General features: G+C 47.3%; 1 protein-coding gene across 2 annotated transcripts; it reads left to right on the plus strand.

The window, feature by feature from the left end:
- Positions 1–10,703: 10,703 nt before the first annotated feature.
- On the plus strand, positions 10,704–19,509 carry NXNL2 (nucleoredoxin like 2). 2 transcript variants are annotated; one of them, XM_019721141.3, is made up of 3 exons: positions 10,704–10,951; positions 11,571–11,922; positions 18,940–19,509. In XM_019721141.3, the coding sequence occupies exons 2-3, from the start codon at positions 11,621–11,623 to the stop codon at positions 19,106–19,108; spliced, it is 471 nt and encodes a 156-aa protein (XP_019576700.2). In that variant the 5' UTR covers positions 10,704–10,951; positions 11,571–11,620; the 3' UTR covers positions 19,109–19,509. The 2 variants fall into 2 exon arrangements, with proteins under 2 accessions (XP_019576700.2, XP_019576693.2); XM_019721134.3 differs by lacking the exon at positions 10,704–10,951 and adding an exon at positions 11,202–11,387.
- The last annotated feature ends 2,170 nt before the right edge of the window (positions 19,510–21,679 follow it).

Here is a 21,679-nt window from a genome sequence, read left to right on the forward strand (position 1 = left end):
CTTCCCTCTGTGTGTCTTTGTCCTGGTCTCCCCTTAAAAGGACACTGGTCATACTGCATTAGGGCCCACACTTATGATCTCATTTTCACCTAATCACATCTTTGATATCTCCAAATACAGTTATACTGAGGTATCAGAGGTTAGGACTCCCAATATATGGATTTTGAGGGAATACGATTCAGCCCATAGCACAATATTAAAACTTAATTGGGCTTTCTTATTGTTAACCTTACAATGGAAAATAAATCATATGGGCAGGGCATTATTTTTGACAGACTTTTAAAAATAGTACTAATGTTCTATTTTGATATAAAAGGGATGGATAAATTTAGTGTACTAAAAAGAACATTGAAAAAGGAGCCAAACTGCTTAGTTACAGATCGAGTTGTCCAAGTGCTACAGGTGTGATCTCAGGCAAATGATTTAGCCTTTCTAACTTGTTTTCCTTGTCTATAAATGGGGAGCGTCCTGCCCCTGACTTTGAGATGCTGAACACGTGCATGATGCAAAACCGGGCCTGTGGTAAAGGGGACATGTCACCTTCATGATGGCAGTTTATCGGGAGGCAGTGATTTATACAGATGGCGGCATTGTTACTTAAGACTTTGCCATGTTTTGCTTTGACTTTTTTTGATGTTTGAGCTCACACTTTTAGTTCCACGTGGTTTCATGTATCATGTGACGTCATGAAGATGTCCACTTTTACGTTTTTTTCAGAACACTAGCTAGTCTCCTGCATACATAAACATTGTAGCAATAAGCACTCTTGAAATGTCAGTGGGATGTTTCACATTTTATATGTCATTGTGACTGAGAACTAGACTACCCTTTATGAATAAAAGTACGTGCACCTCTGTGGTTTGTTCACGTTTTCACATTGTCACAGTGGTCATGAGTGCTAAACTGACTCCTTATGCTTTTGGGAAACATAAGGTGCTAGACTTCGCGGTGCCTGCTCATGGTCTGATTGGTAGTTATTTAAATATCAGGTCCATTTTCAGGATGTATTGCTGTCAAATACAGAAGCTGGCTTCTTTAAAAAAGGCCGGTTATGCCCATGATGCAGTGGAGCTGTGTGTGCAGTGCGGGAGTAGTGCTCACTGCCCGCATTCCACCCTTAGTTGGGCCTTGGCGCGCTCGGTTTAATTACTGCCTTCTCTTCTCCATTCTAAGATAATCTGAAATTGTTCCCTCTTTGGAGAAGTCTTAAAAGCTGATTATGTTCCTGCGGGAGGAAAGTTTGCAGGTGTTAAAATTCACCTTGGTTTTGGAGAGCCCATCATTAAATTTCTGGTATGGATAGTTAACGTTGGTCCCCACACTCTAAGTAAAGCCAGCTGCTTTATTTAAATTGCAGCAGAATCTCATCCTATGTTAAATGTGTGCTCAAAAGAACCATGAAAATTGCCAGAGGATGGTGACGGGAAGCTGACACATAACAGGACTGCTACCCGTGTTTCTCCACTGGCACCTGGGCAAGTGGAGGATGTGGGCACCAAGAGCATGTTTTTGTCATAAGGATGCGAAGCTAGCAGCTGCCTTACTTTAAAGGGATAACAGCTTAGGGGACACTCTACTTCTCCAGTTTAGAAATGTTAACGGGAGGTGAGGGTTGAAACTTCTGAAGAGTGGAATTTCAAATGTGTATATCTTCCAAGTCTTTACTGTAATTTATAAAAAACCTACTTCAGCTTTAATGCTATTCAGATAGCAAAAATGCACATTTTCCTCAAGTATATTTTGTAAATGTGGATATATACAAATAATTTGATAAGCTACCTAAAATCTTTTATAGAACAAAGTGGGCATGAATAGTAATTATTTTTTGAAAGTTCTCCATCCTTTAATTTTAAGTAAAATTTTAAGCTGTCCTGTGGAAGATTGCTCTTTTTTTTCTGAGGTAAATGTAAATCCATACTGTGTACCCCCTCCTCAGAGGGCTTTAACTTCAGAGGCAGTTAACTGAATTGGTTCCTAAAACTTGCCACTATTACATGATTAAAATTCGCTAGCACATGAAGTCATGGTGGTTATGAGTTGGGGATTTTTCGGGGTACTGTTCTGTGTGGCAGCTAGACTCGGCAGGATGATTTCACCAGGCCTGATACACTTAGGGATTTTGGGGTCTGGTCTCTGTTCTCTATTTTAACACGTTGCATACGGCGGGGTTTAAATCCCTTGTGAAGATTCTCGTGATCTGTACGCAACGTGTTAAAACGTCTCTGTGCCTCAGTTTCTTTCCTGTCATGATTTTTTTAAACATCTCTGAACTTCTAATTTGTTTATCCAGGATACTATTATTTTCTATTTCTTCAAAGCACTTAGGAAAGATAAACTTGTTTTTACAAAATGCCTCAGAATACGTGAAGTCCATAGTGCATATAAAACTGTCAAGGTAATTTAGAGCTAGCAAGCTTATGTGTTTTCTAAGTATTACTGCATCCCAGGCTCAGCGAGCCGTCTGGTACCAGCAGTTACACCTGGGCTTTGTCTGATGAGCGTTTATGAATAACCAGCGTTCTCCCCCAAGCCATGCTCCATGGAGGGCTCACGTCTGGTAGCGGCCACTCAGGCGTTTTAATTCTCTGAAAACAGAATGGGGTGCTGTGGCTTTTAGGAAGAACACAGCGGAATAGAAGTTGCAGCAATTTCTCCATTTACAACCCTGATTCTCGCAGCTGACCGCTAAGCAGCGGGATGTTAGTACTTGGGAATCCACCAGAGCTATTTCTGCCGTCTTCCCCAAAGAGGCAGCGCTCGTGAGCTTTCCTTGGTGGTGCTGGTCAGGACCACTTCCATTCGGCTGTGGTCGGGGCCTTGCTGGTCCGGCATCATATCTGCTGCTTCTCAGGTCTTATGTGCACTCTGCCCTGTATTGACCATGAATTGCAAGGTTAAGTTTCAAGCTGTTTCCCATTACTATCAGAAAAATCCAAAACCTTTTTCCTAGTTTCTATGTCTTCATAATTTAAAATATCCTAACAATGTCACATCTTCCTGTTTAAAAACAGTTCTAGTTCCAGTGTCAAGCTGGAATGGTGTGAAGCGCTAGGTGTGGTTTTGGGTAGATACCCATGCTGATGGGAATTGGGTGAATTACCCAATGAAACATGGCTCTGCATTCTTATCGCTTCCTCCTTTGAGGAGATCATCTTTGCCTCTCTGATGGGGATATTGTAGGATTTAGTGGGTTTCAGAGAAGTTTAAATATTTTGAGGAAAGAAAACTATTAAAATAAGATTTATAAATCAAGGTATTTTAATGTTTCCCTTATACTGTGGAAAGAATCCTAGGTTTGACTTAATAGTTTATGTGCTGATTAAGCACTGAACTGAAAGTAAATTAGAAATTTTTCAAAATGGATTTGCAAAGCCTTTATAATCAACTGACATTCTGATGCTAATTGTTAATTTTTCCAAGAAAAGGAAGTCCCTTTTAGAACTAACCATATTACCGAAATTCCTTTGTACTTTGTGAAACCACGTCTATAAGTTAAGCTGAAATTGTCACACCTTTATTAATGATCCTTTTTAAGGATCATGTTAATGCAATTTTGTGCTTGATTTTCCTTTTATGATCTTTAAAGGCCAGATTTTAAGAATCTTATGTCATGATTTTTTTTAGACGGATAAGTCCTAGTTTACTGGGAAGTACTATCTAGAGTATCCTTTTGAAAAAGTCCTGGATTTGAGTGACTTTGGGAAGACTGTCCCCGAAAAGGGAAATTTATGAAAGTGTATCATTGATAAAAGGAGTCAGTTAGTTCATATAGTGCTGAGGGTACCTTTTTAAGCATTAGAAAAAAACGCTCTGACCAGATTCATCTCAAGTTCGCCCAAGAGTCCATCTTTAAAAAGCTGCCCATGTCAGGTGCCTGCTAGCTTCTGAGTGCCTGCGAGTGTGAAGCTGAGCACTTGGGTGGAGGCCCAGGTAGAGTCAGGGCGCACCTCTGCTGTCCTGTCCTCTCTTACCTCCTCCACAGCCTTTCTGAAAGGTCCTGGTTGGTATCACAGGCCACCTGAGTGTTGGTGCTGTCACTTACCACCTCTGTGAAGTGCAGGGAGCGGCCCAGGCCTGATGGCCAGTGGCGAATGTAGTCCCTGATAAAGATGATTGTATCCTGTCAGCTGGATGCTGAGATGACACACCTCAGAAGTCATGATGTCCCCAAGGACCCTGCTGCCCAGCTTCCCCTCGGACTACTGCCTGGAAGGAGGAACAGGGAGCGAGCTGCCTTGTTTGCACAGCGATCTGTCATGTAGTAACTACTATCTCATTTACGCTTCTGTTGTGGATGGTCAGGAGGCCCAAGAAGAAAAGGGCTTCACAGACTGCAGAGCCATATCGCAATCGCAGGTCACTGTGCTGGATTTGCAGCCTTGGGCATTGGTCCTGCCTGACTGAAGAGCGTGTGTTTGATTGAGGGGTTTGCCATGGTACTTAGGAGCACTTTCCTCGTTCAGCATGGGAACTCCTTCTCTGAGTGGTGCCTGAGCAGGCCAGTGAGGGCTTAATAGCCCCCTTCTACCTTATGCCATGCGTTGGTGACCCAGGATTGCTGAGAAAAGAGCAGCTGACCAGTCCAGGTGGCCTGTTGGCAGCAGTGGCTAAGCAGGCACCATGTAACGTATGAAATGTTTGTTGATGTGACCTTTTTGTTTTACACAAATTAGTCCTCATCTTTTGATACCTTTATTTCCCTTGCCCTGTCTACAGTTCACATGCTTTTAATGGTTTATTATGAGCCCAGGTAAGCCCTGCCAGAAAATCCAGTTGCTACCTTTTATCTTTAAAAGGTGGTTTTTTGTGTGCTTTTCCCTCAGGGTCTGACACTGTACTTGTAACACACCATTATTTACTCTTCTGGGGGCAGGAAGGGGTTAAAGAGCCAAGAACCAAGTTTATTGCACCCTAATTTTCTTAATCATCAGAAATGGATGGTTTTAAGAATGACCTGTAAGAAGGAGAAATTCTGAAGCTCAGTGTGAGAATCTGCTGCATAGTTTCCTGGGTGAGGGTCATTAAAATGCAGATTCCTGGCCTTCACATAGACTGAGATTTAAACCCAGGAAACTGTAGTCTAAGAACCACTACTCCCCCCACCCGAGAAATTTCGTGTACACTCAAGTTCAAGACTTCCCGTATTAGGTCTTACAGGGAGTTCAAAGTCGGGGAGTTTTTCATATTTGCAAGGCTGCATTTCAGGGATGATGAGGATATACTTTTATATTTCTAATAACCTTGACCTGAATCTTCCTCTGTTTTAAACCTCCAGATTAAGTTTTATATCAATATGAGAATCTTATTCTTAAAGGACTTTGGAACTGTGGCAATGATTAAAGTTGTTTTGCTTGGAGTTCATTGACTGTGTTTCCCAGGTTGCTCAGATGATCAGCGAGCAGTGGCGTCCCTGTGTGCTGCCCATTCACAGCCAGGCTGTGTTAGTTCTAGGTGACCCTTGTCTGGTGTTGGCCCTTAGGAATGACTTCCTGATGCAAAACAACCCTCAGGCCTTCAGCATTCAACTGAGATTGGTAGTTCCACCTGAAATGAAACTCAAGTCACATTTAGATTACCTTCATTCCGTTCCTGAAAAGATACCCAGTAATAGTTTTTAAACAATACATAAGAAACCTGCAGACGGAAATACATTGTACCAAACGATTTTCACTTGCAGGACGCTCTCTCATTTTCTCATACATTAATTTAACTTTGGAAAGTAGATTTATATCATAACTTTGGAAGATATTATTAATTACAAGAAACAACTGCTTTATTATAGGGACAAAATAATAGTATTTTATCACAGTTCATTTGTCAAGTACACTTGGAGTTTCTCTAAATAAACCAACTACCTTAGCTGTGTATTTGACAGAGTTCATATTTGTTATGTGGCTGGAACTTGGGCTACAAACCATATGAGTTAGGACAATGGCTTGATACCGAATGCACCCACGTGTACTTTCTAGGTAACTCACATTACTCAGATTACTGGACTACATTGCATAGGTAGAGAAAGAGACGTCTTAATATGTAATGTTATGTTTCAGATTCTGAAATACAGAGCTTGACTCGGTTAACTAGCAACCTATGTTTTATGTTAAGTTATTTGTTACCTTCCTCAAAGGGAGTCTGACTTAAGCAAAATCTGTAATAAGTGAGAATTGAAGAGGTGTTGGTAAAATAAATTGAACATCACTTTCTAATAAGTGCTAAGCACAACACTGTCAGAATTAATGAACATAGCTAAACAGTGCTTAGAGGGACATTTATAGCTCTATGTATATTAAAACGATCCCAAATCAATTGTCTAAGCTTCCACCTTAAAAAAACTAGAAAAAGAAGAGCAAAATAAATCCAAAGCAAATGGAAGAAATAATAAAGATTAGTATGGAAGAAACAGAAAATAAAAACAATAGAGAAATCAATGAAACCAACAGTTGGGTCCTTGAAAAGATCAACTTTGGCAAAACTTCAGTTACACTGACCAAGAAAGCAAGACACAAATCACCATCATCAGGAATGAAAGGGAGCATTACAGAAATTAAAAGAATTGTAAGGAAATACTATGAATAACTCTATGCCAAAACATTGGACAATTCAAGTAAAATGGGTAAGTCTTACCAAAAACTTAGTCAAGAAGAAATAGAAAGTTTCAATAGATCTATAACAAGTAAAGGAATCAACTAGAAAGTAGACTCTTGTCAAAAAATAAAGCCTGAGGCCAGATAGCTTTACTGGTGAATGCTACCAGACATTTAAAAAAGAACTAATACCAATCTTTCACAGACTCAGAAAATAGAAGAGGGAATACTTACTAGCTGTATGCTATGAGGACTCTCTTACCCTGATATCAAAGCCAGACAAAAACTACAGACCAACATTCCTCATGAATAGAGATAAAAGAATCTTCAACAAATCTGGTGACACAGAAAGGTTTTAGGTATATATGAGTTATCAAGCGAGATTTAATTAGAAAACCAATGAATGTATTCCAGAAGGCACACAAGTAAGTCATCTCAAAGTGTGGAGAAAAGGAATAGAGGGAATTTTCTTAACCTGATTAAGGGCTTCCATAAATTTCAACAGCAAACATCATACTTAATGGTGAAAGAATAACTTTTCCTCTTAAGATCAGGAATGTGAAAGCTGTCCAGTTTCACCTGTCTATTCAACATTGCACTGTAACTTCTAGTAGCCCTGCAGTCAAGCAAGAAAAAAGAAATAAAATTATTTGCAGATGACATGTTTCTATGTTAAAAATCTTAAGGGATATACACAAAACAGCTAATGGATTCAAGTTTGCAAGATAGATCTAGACAACAAATCAATTGCATTTCTATATAAAGAATAGCAATGAACTATCCGAAATGCAATTAATTCCATCCACAATAGCATCAAAAGGAATAAATTTAATAAAAGTGTGAGATTGTGCACTGAAGTCTACAAAATATGCACTGAAGTCTACAAAATACTGATAAGAAATTAAAGGAAATTTGAAAAAAGGGAGGGATTGCATGTTCATGGATCAGAAGACAATGTGGCAGTCCCTGTCAATCCTAGCAGGCTTTGAATAAACAAGCTGATCCTAAATGTTTTATGGAGATGCAAGGACTCAGAATAGCCAAAAGAATGTTGAAAAATAACTATGAACTTATACTTCCTCATTTCAAAACTTAACTATAAATCTACAAAATCAAGATAGTATGGTTCTGGTATAAGGATATATCTAGACTTATCTATCTGTCATCTCAGTGAAACAATTGAGAGTCCTGAAATTAATCCTTAATTCTTATATTCATAGTCAATTGGCTTCCCTCAGAGGTACTAAGGTAATTAAATGGAAAAAAAAAGATTGCCCTTTCAACAATTGAAACTGGGAGAATAGGATATCCACATGCAAAAAGATGAATTTAGACCTTTCATCATCATGGTCCATAGAACTAAATGTTAGAGCTAAAATTATAAAACTTAGAAGAAATCATAGGTGAGAATATTCATGACCTTGGATTTGACAAAGATTTCTTACACATGACACTGAAACCATAATCCATAAAGTTAATAAATTAGATTTCATTGAAATTTAAAAACCCTTTGTGAAGCCCCTGTTAAAAAGAGAACAATCCACAGCCTAGGATAAAATACTTGCAAATCATTAATAAAGGATTAGTATCCAGAATATGTAAAGGACTCTTTAACAAGACAGATAGTCCAAGTAAAAGTGCAAAGGGTTTGAGTAGACATTTACCTAAAGAGGATATACGAATGGTCAATAAACACAAAAAGATGCTCAACATTCTTAGTCCTTAAGGAAATGCAAATTACAACTGAGATGCTACTTCCCACCCACCTCCATGACTAATCCAAAACACAGGCAATGACAAATGGTGGTGAAGATGTGGAAAATGTGGTGCAGCCCCTTTGGACAACAGTAGCAGTTTCTTAAAAAGTAAATTATAAATTTACCCTAAGACCCCAGATTCCTAGGAATATACACATGATAGTTGAAAATATGTATATGTCTACAGACTACGTGTAAATTAATGCTCATAGCATTATGAAATGTCCGGAAGAGGGGAAAGCTAGAGATGGAAAGTGGTTACTGGTTGCCTGGTGCTAGGAATAGAGACCACCTGCCAGTGACACTGGGAGTCTTTTTGGAGTGAGGGAAATGTTTAAAATTAGATTGTGGTACTGTTTGTACAATTCTGAATTTGCTAAAATGAATTGTGCACTTAAAATAGGTGATTTTATGATAACGTAAATTATACCTCAGTAAATATTTTAGGAGACTCCTGAGATGAGACCCGAATTCCAAAAAGAAGAAAAGGAGAGAGGGAGAGTTTGTGATTCTGAGTGTGGCCTGGCGCCTGAGAATATGTGTTTCTAACAAGCTTCTGATGGTACTTTTGTTTCAGAAGATGGGGGCCAGACCAAGAGTGTGGTATTTTAGTACGTTGTTCATTTGAACGAGTCAGATTGTGATCTCCACAAAGTGTCTTTGTGCTCTGGGTCAAATGCTGGGGAATAGTGTCAGGGCTAAAGTTGTGAAAAACTAAAGGTTTCATTTTTTAGGAAAATAAATGGTGAGAACCAGAAGGTCATCACAAGTGGACACTGTTGAAAAGCTGAGAGGAAAGGCAGGAAAACGAGAAAGAAGCTCTGTGTACTTGCAGAGCTGGGCGGCAGACTTCTTGCACATGGCGTGCGGGCAGCCTGGGGGACAGCAGTGGTGGGTGATCCAGAGCTTGCGGTGAGGCCTGGAGGTGAGCAGCAGCTAAAGGAAGCACCTCGGCCCAGGTGGTCCCTTGTGATACTGACAGCCTGTGATTCTGCCTGGAGAACACTGGAAGGGGCTCAATCTGGAAGAGGGCATAGACTCATGAGAAAGGCAGGACCAGAAGGGGCAGCCAAAGAGTCTTGGCACAGAATGGAAGTGAAATGCCATTTTTGTCCATATTATTTTGTCCAACTTCATTTACCAAAACACTGATACACACATACACACACTCAAGAGTGGCTACAAGAAGAGGGTCCCCTAGTGAGGAGGGCCATCTGCCCTTCAGCCTCTACTGTGCCCAGATTTTCCTGGAGGCAGGGGAGGGCTGCCCGGCTTCACGGGAGTGCCTGGATGGGCTGCTTTCCCAGAAATAGGCACCCAACCCTCAGCACACAGCATTTATACAAACAATTAGATATTTCTCCAGTGGGTGGATGGTACTAAAAGGAATGTTCTGTACTTGGCTCACTGTTGTGCTAAAAGAAAAAAGGCCAAACAGGTGAAAATGCAGTCTTGTTGATATTTAGAGTTTGGCGACATTCCATTCACCTTATTTCTGACATTTAACAAAAGTCAGGGGCTTCCACATACAAGATTTATACTGCTCACAGTTCCTCTCGATTTTTTTCTCCTATGCTCCTATAAATCCCTACTCTTCTACAAGGACAGTGAATAGACGCTTTGGCAGCGTGCTTCATAGGGCATCATTAGTCCTTCGACAGAATTTCCCCTTAGCCCTGGTCTGCCAAGTGCACTTACACAACAGACCCCCGTAGGTTGGGCTAGTACCGTGTTTCCCTGAAAATAAGACCTAGCCCGACAGTCAACTCTATAATACCCGGTCTTATAATAAGACTGGGTATTATATTAATTTTTGCTCCAAAAGACTCATTAAAGCTGATTATCCGGCTAGGTCTTATTTCCCGGGAAACACGGTAGTGCACAGTGTCCCCGTGAGTCCGCCTTCTCTCACGGGGAAGCGGGAGGGGACAGCGGGACTCCACCTTCTCCATGGCTCATTCAAACTGCGCCGCTCCCTACGGCTCCGCCCTTCCCCTGTCCTTTTTCCTGCCCCTTCCCTCTCTAGAGCACACACAATGAATTTTCCTCATTCACCTAGTTTTTGTTTGTTTAGTCCCCACTGGAATATAAGCTCCTGGTGGCGGCGTGTGGGCTGGTACTCAGGGTGAGGCTAGCGCCGTTGGCGTCGGAGATCAGGGTGGGATCCTGTCCTATTTACACGTTTGACGTTTTGGTCATCCTGAACATTTTGACATTAATTTTGAATTTTTAAAATATTGCACTAGAATTCTTTTATTGCTGAGTTTTCTGGCCCTCACAAATTCAACGCCCACGCGAGTGCCTCTCTCGCCGGGGACGAGAGCGGCCCACGCGAATGCCTCTCTCGCCTGGGACGAGAGCTGAGTGTATTGACTCAAGGCCGATACCAGGGCCTCCTACAGTGCCAGGCCCATTCACACTCTCCTCCGTGAAAAACGTCCTTTGAAAATCTCCCCGTTACTTGCAAGATTTCTGGGAACCTGCCAGCCTGGGCGCAGGAAGTCTGGGAAATCCCGGGAAAGAACTGGGCGCGTCTCCCCACCGCCCCGCCCTTGTTCCTCCAGGCCGAACAACCCTGCACCTCCCCTGTCTGCGGTACACCTGTGGCAGGTGGGGCGGGACAGAGCACAGAATGGGGACGACGAGAAGGGGAGCGGGCGTGGACTGGGGGCCAGGGCGCGGTGGGCGACGCAGGGGAGGGCGCGAAGGGGAGAACAGCGCGTGGGGCCGGGAGCCGGGAGGCAGCTTGCGGGGCGGAGTGGGACAGGACGGATAGCTAAGCCGGTAAGGGGGATGGGAGGTGAAGAAGATTGTGGGGCGGAGCGCATTGGGGAATGAGGAGGCGGGGCAGGGCGGGGCAGGGTGGGGGTGCAGAGAGGAGAGCTCTAGAGCGGCAGGAAGCCTGGGCGACTCGGCTCTCTCGAGGCGGGTGCCCCGATGTAGCAGCCGGGGCTGCATCTGGGGACGCTGGTGTCTGGGGGTGTCCCCCCGACCCCACCCAGTGCGGACGCCCTTTCCCCAGTCGGAGGCCGAGGCTGGTGTCGAGGTACGGAAGAGTCTTGCGCGGCCCGAGAGCCAGGCGGTGCGAAGGGGGGCGGGGCACCGCCGCCCTCCTTCAGGTGACCATCCACCTGCGCTCAGCGCCGCCCCCGCCCCCGCAGGTGTGTCTGTACCGGCTGGTGAACATTCACCTTCGCTCACTGCCGCCCTCTCCCTTTTCTCTTTCCAGGTGTCCTTTCCCATCAGGTGTTCTCCGTCGCAGGTGTCCCCGCGCGGGCTATGGTGGATGTGCTGGGTGGGCGACGCCTGGTGACCCCCGGCGGCGCGTGGGTGGAGGCCGAGGCGGTGCTGCAGAACAAGGTGGTGGCGCTGTACTTCGCGGCAGCCGGGTGCGCGCCCAGCCGCGACTTTACGCCGCTGCTCTGTGACTTCTACGTGGAACTAGTGGAGCAGACGCTGCCGCCCGCGCCCTTGGCTGTGGTGTTGGTGTCAGCCGACCGCAGCGCCCAGGAGATGGAAGACTTCCTGCGCCAGCTCCCGGGCGCCTGGCTAGCGTTGCCCTTCCACGACCCCTATCGGCAGTGAGTGGGGCCCCGAGTGGGGCCGCCAGGGCGTCCCGAGTCCGGTGCCTCGTGCCTTTCCCTGCAGTCTGGAGCCCCGACCCCGGACGATCTTACCCCACACACGTCGGGGTTGGGCGGCTCTGGGGTACATTGTAGTCTCTTCTCAGCTTCCCAGGGAGGCTCTAGCAGTTGGCAGACTGAACCGTCCGCAACCCCGGGGGCTTGCTGATCTCGAACCCTATCGCACCCCAGTCTCTGGCTGGGAGGGTCTGTATTTCTCACGAGCTCTGGTGATACTGCGGTGAGCGGAACCCACCTTGGGAGCCGCAGCCCGGAACGCCCCGCCCCACCGCACAGGGAAGATCCCGAGTCTGGAGAGCAGGAGAGGGGACCCGGGAGGCCACTTCAGCCAGAACCGGAGACTGGGGGGGTAGCTGATCAGGGCAGCAGTGCGTGGTGGCTGGGGGCGAGGTGCGGGGGGGGGGGGGGATGAGGTCCGGGGGGTGGGGGGGGGAGGGTGCTGGGGGAAGGCCAGGAACTCCGGGGCTGGAGAAACCCAGTGCTGGCTACGCTGCAGTTTTATTTTTACTGCCAGTGACTGGAATTTCCTAACAGTAGAGATGATTCTTGCTCCGACAACTGTAGAGGGAACCTGGTTCCTGGATTCCTGCCGAGACAGATGTCAGAGGCGACTAAAATCTTGCCCCAAGGATCTCATTCTGCCCTTGCTTTAGAAAAGACATGACAGGGATTTGTTGGATGTCAGAATTTGTGAATTGACCACAGGCCTCCTCTGGCTGGTCACGGGCTCCACGATGGGTAGGAGGGAGGACTTGGGGGGGTTGGCGGAGGGGGAGCATGATAGGGGCCCAATGTCCAGCCTGCTGGGTCTCCTGTAGTGTAAGCGTCCAGATTTGGGTTTAAATCGTGCTTCACAAAGTACATTATCCCACCATCCCCTTAGATGCAGAGGAGAATTTCTGGGCTTTGTTTTACAGGGAGGGGTACGTGCCACATTTCTCTGGGGATTATTATTCAGCGGTGGCATTAACCACCAAATTAATTGTCCTCAGATGACACTCTTTCTGGCCAGTTGAAAATGGGAGCTAACTTTGGAAGTTCCGTGGAAGTGTAACTCCCCCCCCCCCCAACACCTCCTTTCGGTCATGTGGAGGAAGAGATGAGAGGGGCAAGCCTGCTTCCGCAGACCTCTGTCACAGCACGACTAGGAAAGAACCAGATAAATCCAAATGACCGAGATTCACTTGGCAAAAGGATGCATTATAGCATTGCGTCTTGTGCTGGTTGTAAAATGTGTTTTGATTTGCTTAGTACTCAACTTATACACAGGTTTTGAAAGCACACATTTAGTTTTGAAAGTGATAGTAATCAAGCCAGGAGCTCAGGCCCCGGAGCCCAGCTCTGGGATTCACCCATGGGGTGAGCTGGAGGCTGAGTATAATTACATGTCACACGCACCTGAGGACAACTGTTTGTGTGCCAGCACTTGGTGTGTACTGCCCATTTCACAGATGTGCCTTGAGGCGCAGAGCCCGGTACTTCTGGCCCTGGAACCGTCTTTCTGCTCCAGCTACTGCTTCTCTGAGGGCCCCAAGCTGGGAGGAGGGTCATCAGATCTCTCTTCCACTTCCCTGGTTATCTGGTTGAAGCTGCTGAGGTTCCCTGCAGGCATCTGAGCAGCTCAGGGCTGAGGTGGCCTCATTCGGCCATGTCAGGCCAGGCGCCTGATCTCCCTGGGGGACCCAGCCTCATCCCTCAGTTTTCCTCTTGGGGAAGTTAGCTCCTTGTCCTGCCCCTTTCCAGACTGCACTTCCGTAACCCTGTCACTGCTGTGTGTACGTGAGGAAATGGGGTATTCTGTGGGGATTCTTGGTGTTGTTTCCTTAATTCTGCTTACCCCAGCCTGAATTTATGAGCTCAGATCAGGAGCAAAATGGAAATAGCCACCACCAAGGAGAATGAAAAGCTGTCAGGAGCATCCAGGCAGCAGTGGGGAAGCTCCTAATGTGTGCAGAACACAGCACTCTGCTGGCTGCTGTGGGCAAGTGAGGCCAGGGCACTAATCTCCTCGGCCCCTTGGTCACAGTGAGGGACCCATGCTGTCTTCCCTCAGCGGCTGTCCATTGGATTACTGCTGACCACCGAATCTGAGGAGGAAGAGAGGACATCACCACACAGCCCCCACAGGGGTGGCAGAGTGGGTGAGAGGAGGGACTGACCTTCGAGGCCTGAACACGGGGTTGGCACCGAGGACAGGCCATCCTACCTGGCTTCCTTCTCTTTGTTATGGGCCCAAGAAAGAAGGAACAACTAAATTTGCCAGCAGGAATTCCTGTCACATGCTCCCCCCGTGCAGGCGAGACCTGCTCAGTAGTGATGTCACACGGATTTTTGATGGTTTCTTAACACTCGTGCCCACTCAGGCTCTGGAACCTCAGTAGACTGCAAAGCGGCCTGGAGTAGACCCCCCTCCTCCTGCTCTGGCGCTGAGCACTGACCCCCACCATAGGCCAGGTGCATGGAGCAACTTGGCTTCCAGGTCTACAGGTTTGGATTGGATGGAAAAGACAGCTGGCTGTAGCTTCGTTTCCTGGGTACAGCACGGTTCCATTAGAGACCTCGATGCAGTGGGGTGGAGTCGTTGCATGTGCCAAACTGCTTGTCCCTGCCCTCTCCAGTCCGGGTTTCTAGCCCTTCTGGGCCTCCTGACTCATCACATCCCAGTCAGGCCCCAAATCCACAGAATCTGCAGCTCTCCAGTCCTTTCCTGTCTTTCTACTCAGTGCTACTTTCTTCATGTAGATCCTGGACCATCAGAACATTCTCGCTGGTTCCCCACCAGCTGCCTCCGTGTTCTCACTTAGAGGACTCTTGTTCTCACACCTGCCTGTCTCATCAAAGACAGGTCTGGGCCTGCCACGCCGTAACCCAGTTCTCCAGGGATTCCCTGAGCTCCTGTTGCCCACAGGGCTGCCCCGCCCCCAGCATTTGACCATACTTGCCTCCCATCCCAGCCCTTTCCACCTGTGTGCTATCCAGACTGGACAACTGAAGTTCCAGAATGCTCCACACACTTTCCCATCCCCAAAGGTTGCACATGCCACAGCCCCCAACCCTGGAGTCCCCTGGCAGCCCCTCCTGTGTGCCCCTGGAGACACCTGGAGCATTTCTGGCCTGGGAGACCTGTGCCCTTCATAGCTCGAGTGCAGTGCCACGCTGTGTAGCAGTGTGTGTGTGTTTTTTTTTTTTTTTTGGGGGGGGTCCTTTGTAGCCCTAAGGTTGGACCAGACCTTGTCCAGTGCTTGGCACCTGCAGGATGCTTGTTGGATGGGTGATTGGAGCAAATAGATTTGCTCTGTAACAGTCTGCTGGTGGTTGAGATGGAAAGAGACTGGGGCCAGGAGTTGCCATGGCAACCTAGAAGTGGTTGTGCCAGGGACAAGGACACACTGCATTAGGTGAAGCGAGGGGGCCAACGTAGCAACAGCACCCAGCACCAGGGGCAAAGAGGAATCGGGAACTCGATTTCCCCCAAATGGTTAAATGCCCAGTTATAATGACTTCTGTCTGCCCAATGACAAGGTTCTCTCCTTTCCAAGGCACAGTCTCCTCTCTCTGGACACAGCTCAGTGCCCAGAGGGGATTGAGATGACTGCAGGGGAGGCGGGTGGTTAAGTGCCTCTTTCTTGGTTCCAAGGTTACAGTTGTCCCCAGGCAGACGCTGCCTGGATGGGGATTTGAGCGCCCACACTGGTGACTTTTTTGAAGATTTACCTGGAGCAACAAAATGTCTATTCCAAACCTCTGTGCTCCTCAAAACCCAGCTTGCCTTGCATTCCCCTGACTGCCTCAGAGTTTGATTTAATGTTGCAAGTGATTGAAACAACAGCAAAGCCTAAACAAGAAAGGTTATTGATCAGCTTACCTGGAACACTCAGCACCCAGGAGCTGGTCCGAGGGAGGTGGGAGGCCACTGAGGATTTGTGGCTCTGCCTTCGGCCATGTCCTTCATGCTCAGGCTGTAGCCAGTGGCCACCTGGCAAATGCAGTCTCTCACAATGACAGAGTGGCTGCTGTGGTGGGCTGCACACTCTCACATCGTCCTCTTTCCTAGCACACAAGTAAGTGCTCCACGGAGCTCACTGGTTCTGAGTGTGCTACCTACTCATTCGTGTACTGTCAGTATAGCCGGGGCCGAGGCCTTGCTGACCGCACAAGGCTGAGCTGAACTTGGTACTGGGTCCTCCCACCCAAAGAGAACAGCCAGCGTTTGTTGAGTACTTACTATACTCCAAGCCCTTAGCTAAGCTGTACATGTATTACTCATTTCATCTTCGCAACAACTCCAGGAAGTGGGCTCTGTTATTCAGCGGTCAGACAAGGAATCAGGGATGTAGGGAGACTAACTATAATAGCTTGCCAAGTCACACAGCTGGTTAATGCAGAAAGTAGAGGAGGCATGCTTTCTGAAGGAGGGTCATGGAGGCTGAGCAGCGAGCCACAGGCCTCTGCTCCCCGAGCTGTGGAGGGCCCGTCCTCAGCTTCTGCTCCGGCCTGCTCTTTCCCCTCTCCTCCTGGTACCTGGAGGGGATGCAGGAGGCCCTGGGAGGTTTGGCAAACTTGGGTAAGGGGGCTCCACGCCCACCATCAGGGGCAGGAGACTGCATTTCTGACAGTTCCTGGGTGATTGCTGCTGCTGCTGGTCCAGGGACCCCACACTCAGAGGTGCTGCTGCTCCGGACATGCTGCCCAAAGGCTGGACCCTGGACCAGCGGCAGCAGTGATGGGACCTGACAGGGATGCAGAGGCTGAGTCAGGTTCCAGGTGGGCTCCGCCTCCAGGATCCCCTCACCTCACCACCCTCCCAAAGCCCACCAGGCTCTTCCTCCTTGTTGGTAAGCCCCAAGGCCTTGGGTGGCAAAGCTCCAGCAGGGCCACTTCTTCCCTACTAGGCAGGGTGGGCACTGCATGCCCTGCCTCCACTGCCCAGAGTCAGGTGCTGACATAACCCACCTGCCCACACGGCCAGACAAAGCTGGTCATGTCCCCACAGCTTTTGTGCGAGTTACTTGGGTTGTTTCATATTTTTGTTTTATGTGTGTGGAGAAAAAATTCAGGGGTTGTGCAGGATTCTTAAAACATTGGAGAGGGTCATCTCTGCTATATTTCTCATTGGCCCTGCCTGAGTGCCCAGACCTGTGTGGCTCTTTGTGACAGATCCATTTGTCCCTCAATCTGCAGTCTGATGTGGATTTGCATCCACTCTGTTTGTGGTTCGGGCTTGTCAGTCCTGCGATGCTATTATATCAGGGCCATCTGTATTGTGTCTTTCTCATTATTCATGGTCATTTTTATGTAATAGTTCCCATATTTCTTTTCCTCCCATTTCCTTTTTCCTCCTCATGTAAGTAGAGGACATGTGGGGACTGGTTTCCAGACGCTGCTGGACTGGCAGCCGCGTGCAGGGTTTCCTTCAGGGACAGGCCTTCCAGTAGTTGCCATGTGTTCCAGGAGTGACAAGAGCCGTCTGCCTGTGTCCCTGGCTTCCCTCTACCTGGCCCAGTCTTGGTAGAGCTTTGCTCCGTTTTTCAGTCTTTCTTAAGAACCAGGTGTAGTTTTATTGCTCATCCTGATTTGATTCATTTCCTATTTCAGTGATTTCTGTCCTCGGTCTTTTTCCTCTTTCTGCTTTTGTTGCGTTTGCTCCATCATTGTTTTTCTAGCTTCTTGAATTAAAGGCAGAACTCATTCTAGACGCCTTCTAGTTTTGGATAAGGGTGTTTAAGACCACAGCTTCCTAACTGTGTCAAATTGTATCTCCAGCTTGGGATCTGTAGTATATTCCATATTGCTCTGTGTTATTTTGTAGTCTGCATTGCTATTTCACATATAACATGTGGTTATTTCGTTCTTAAGCTCATTCCAAAAAAATTATTTTTATTGATTTCCAATTCCATTACGTTATGGTCTAAGTGGTCTCTGTGCTACTGATTATTTGAAATTTAATAAGACCCCCTGTGTGACTGAGAGCACGGCCAGTTTGTCACTGTCTCCTAGATGTTTGAAAACAAGGTATATTCTCCCTTTCTCGGGTGTAGGTACTGGGTTTGTTTTCCTGTTCCAGTTGAGTCTTGTCTTTGACCTGGGTGTGGGAAGACCTTAATGGAGATGTCGGGGAAGATTTGGTAACAGGAGGGTCTTAAGCATTTTCTCTTCTACTCAGATTCACAGTCCTGAGGGTGACATATGAGGCAAATCAGATTACTGTTGACGTGAAGCCTTTGCAAGCTGGTCATAGACACAGGAAGGGGATTTTCATCAGCTGTCCTGTCCTGAGGGCAGTAATCCCTGTGAAGGTTATAGGGAGATTTGGGAAACTAAGAAGGACAATGCTCCTTTCCCTAGATAAATACAAATCATTTTGTAGAAAGGCCACTCATGGGGTTACACTTGATGGGAAAGTAGTCAAGAAATGGTTCATCGTACTGTTAATCAGCGTGTCCTTAAACTTGCAGGGCAGAGAGTTGAATAAGGCTTTGCATTTATTTAGAACTCCTGTGATTTTAACTTTCACCATTCTATCTACCTCATATTTTTCAACCTCTTGAGATGCAGAGAGGGATATCAATTTATTGGGTTGATTTGTGGATTTAGAGTTGCACTTTGTAATACAGTAGCCACTAGCTGCTAGTCACATGTGGCTTCTTAAATTGAAATTGACATAAAAGATTCAGTCCCTCAGGCACAGCAGCCACATATTGAGGCCTCAGTTGTCCCCTGTGGCAGACCCACCACTGTAGACACTTTTCTGGGATAGGACTGGTCTGGACTGGAAAAGAGCAAGAAGGAGAGAGGGTCAAAGCCCCCCCCCCCCCCCCAGCGCAGGAGGAGGGCACGAGCGGGCTGGGTTCTGAGGCTTTGCCAGGCTTGTGGGCACAGGGGAGGCCCTGGTCCCTTTAGAAGGGACCTCTGGCCCCCATGCTGACCCCTGGCTTGCCCTCTTGTCTCCCACAGCGAGCTGAGGACCAGATACCACATCACAGCCACGCCCAAGCTTGTGATCCTGAAACCCAGCGGGGAGGTCATCACGGACAAAGGGCGCAAGCAGATCCGCGAGCGGGGGCGGGCCTGCTTCCGGAACTGGGTGGAGGCGGCCGACGTCTTTCAGAATTTTTCAGTCTGAAGTGGGGGAAGCCTGGGGACCTGGACAGGTGTGCGACACACCGGCTGCTGCATGCAGGGAGAACCCAGGGAGAAGAGTTTGTGGACCGGTTCAGTTTATGTCAGCGCAGAAGCACTCAGATGTGGCAGAAAGAAAACACTCCGTAGGAAGTACGTCCTCCCGTTTTGCTTTTGGTTGTAGCTATTTTCATTATTCTCAGCACAGTTTTCTCCGCCTCAGTTAACTGTGTTCACACTGAGCTATTGGAAATCTACGCAAAACGTGTGAAGGCTTAAAGCAATACATTTATTGACACATTTTCTGGAGATCTATTTATTATAAGGATGTGGTTTCACAGCTCCATTTATTACTAAAGTTTGCAGAATCTCAATGCTTTAATAAACAAACTTATTTCCACTGGAGACCTCTGATTTTCTTTTTTCTCCCGGCAAAGCGAGTGAAGCTCTCAGGAAATACTGTTCTCAAACACTTTTTCTGTTTTTCAAAGGGGGTAGTCGCCAATTATGAGTCTTCCTGGGATTCTTTTCTTTTCTTTGTTTTCTTTTCTCACATTTATTTATTTATTATATTTTTTTTATTTTGGGGGAAGGAGAACAGGACTTTATTGGGGAGTAGTGTGTACTTCCAGGCCTTTTTTCCAAGTCAAGTTGTTGTCCTTTCAATCTTAGCTGTGGAGGGCGCAGCTCAGCTCCAGGTCCAGTTGCCATTGCTAGTTGCAGGGGGCGCAGCCAACCATCCCTTGCGGGAGTCGAATTGGCAACCTTGTGGTTGAGAGCCTGTGCTCCAACCAACTGAGCCATTTGGGAGCTCAGCGGCATCTCAGCTCAAGGTGCTGTGTTCAATCTTAGTTGCAGGGGGTGGAGCCCACCATCCCTTGTGGGAGTCCAGGAGTTGAACCGGCAACCTTGTGGTTGAGAGCCCACTGGCACATGTGGGAATCGAACCGGCAGCCTTTGGAGTTAGGAGCATGGAGCTCCAACCACCTGAGCCACCGGGCTGGCCCTCACATTTATTTTTAATAGCGTCATCATATCCTAGAAAGAGGTGAAAATTTCAAGGCTGTATAGCCACATCTTCAAGATCAAACCTTGACATCTCCTAAGAGATGCTTATGGATCCGAGTGAACAAAAGCCCATGCACAGTGTTTGCTAACAGCAAGAGGGGAGCTGTCCGGGTACCAGTTTCCAGCCCTGGGCCCCTCCTTTCGCTGGCGGCCTGCCCCACCTGGCCAGCCCCTCCGTTGTCTTTTCTAACTGCATTGTCATCGCGATGACTGGAATCCTGAAATACTGACATCCACCTCTAGCCCAGTCCCCATCTGCCACCCCGCTGGGCTGATGGGTCCCTCAGCTGGGAACTGGAGCCAAGCTGTCCCTTGTGGGACCCAGGAATCCCCGAGTTCCCCTAAGAGCCCCTGTGCGCAGCAGTGTGGGGCACAGCGACGGAGGCGCTGGGTTGCTCTGGTACCAGAAGGTGAGAGCTGAGTCCTCGAGGGTGAGACCATGTTGTTGGTTTAATCAGAGCAGAGCTGGGGACTCCATGGCCCCATCACTTCGACCTCCCTCTCCTGTCCTCTACCAGTTAGGTTCTCTCCACTGGACACTGAGGCGCAGTGTCACTGGGGTCCATGCGCTGACTTAACAATGTAGTGGGTGGAATTATTTGCCCCAGAAATAAAGCAGGTAGGAATGCAGTTATCTTCCTAAAACAATACATGGGATACTCATTTAATTGTGGTGTTTTTCCCCAGCTTCATTGAGATATAATTAGCTCACAACATTGTGTAAGTTTAAGGTGTTCAGTATGCTGATTTGCTACATTTATATATGGCACAATGATGACCATGGCTAAACTAACGCCTACCCCCTGTCACATGGTTGCCATGTCTTTTTTTCAGTGAGAACATTTATAATCTAATTATGGTATTTTCAACCACACATTCTTGGGGATGGGTGGGCATCTCTTGCAAACCGTGTGTGTGTGTGTGTGTGTGTGTGTGTGTGTGTGTGTGTGTGTAACTACAACCATGGACTTCTTAAAAGCCGGAGTGGAGATACAGCCCTCCTGGTAAACACGCTCATGGCTTCCACCAGGGAGCCCAAGACCCATGCTAATTCCGTGGGCTGGAACAGCGTGGCTGCGGCTGGGGAGCTCCTGGAGCTGCATGCAGTTGGGATTCAGGCACCTCGAGGGAGGGAAGGTCCTGTGCAGAGGCCACTGCAGAGCTGTACCTACCCTGCAGGCATGTGCCTGCTCCCCCAGGGCATGGCCCAGGCTGGGAGAGTGACCGTCCTTTACACTATTATTGTTATCAGAGCCCTGTCCCTTAGTAACATCACTAACAATTCATTTCTCCATTCCAGGCAGAGTATATCAAGCCTTCTACCAGGGAACTGTGTGACTGGCTGCTGTTTCTACAAGTGCCGTTTTGCCACTTGTATAGCAAAACTTGCTCATTGTGGAAAATGAGGGGGGAAGTCCTGTCTTCCAGAGGTAAAGGCACTGTTGGTGTTTCAATACATATGTTGTCCCACTAAAGTCACCCGTCATTGTTTTCCCTGTGAGGACTC

Source organism: Rhinolophus sinicus, chromosome 16, assembly GCF_057876585.1.
Source record: "Rhinolophus sinicus isolate RSI-liver-muscle chromosome 16, RSI-T2T, whole genome shotgun sequence".
In the NCBI taxonomy this organism is placed as follows: Eukaryota; Metazoa; Chordata; class Mammalia; order Chiroptera; family Rhinolophidae; genus Rhinolophus; species Rhinolophus sinicus.

Bases quoted from the DNA above. Each gene is read 5' to 3' on its own strand.
- NXNL2 (XM_019721141.3), top strand. From the start codon at position 11,621: ATGGTGGATGTGCTGGGTGGGCGACGCCTGGTGACCCCCGGCGGCGCG. The intron at 11,923-18,939 runs GTGAGTGGGGCC...TGTCTCCCACAG, and splicing joins TTCCACGACCCCTATCGGCA to CGAGCTGAGGACCAGATACC.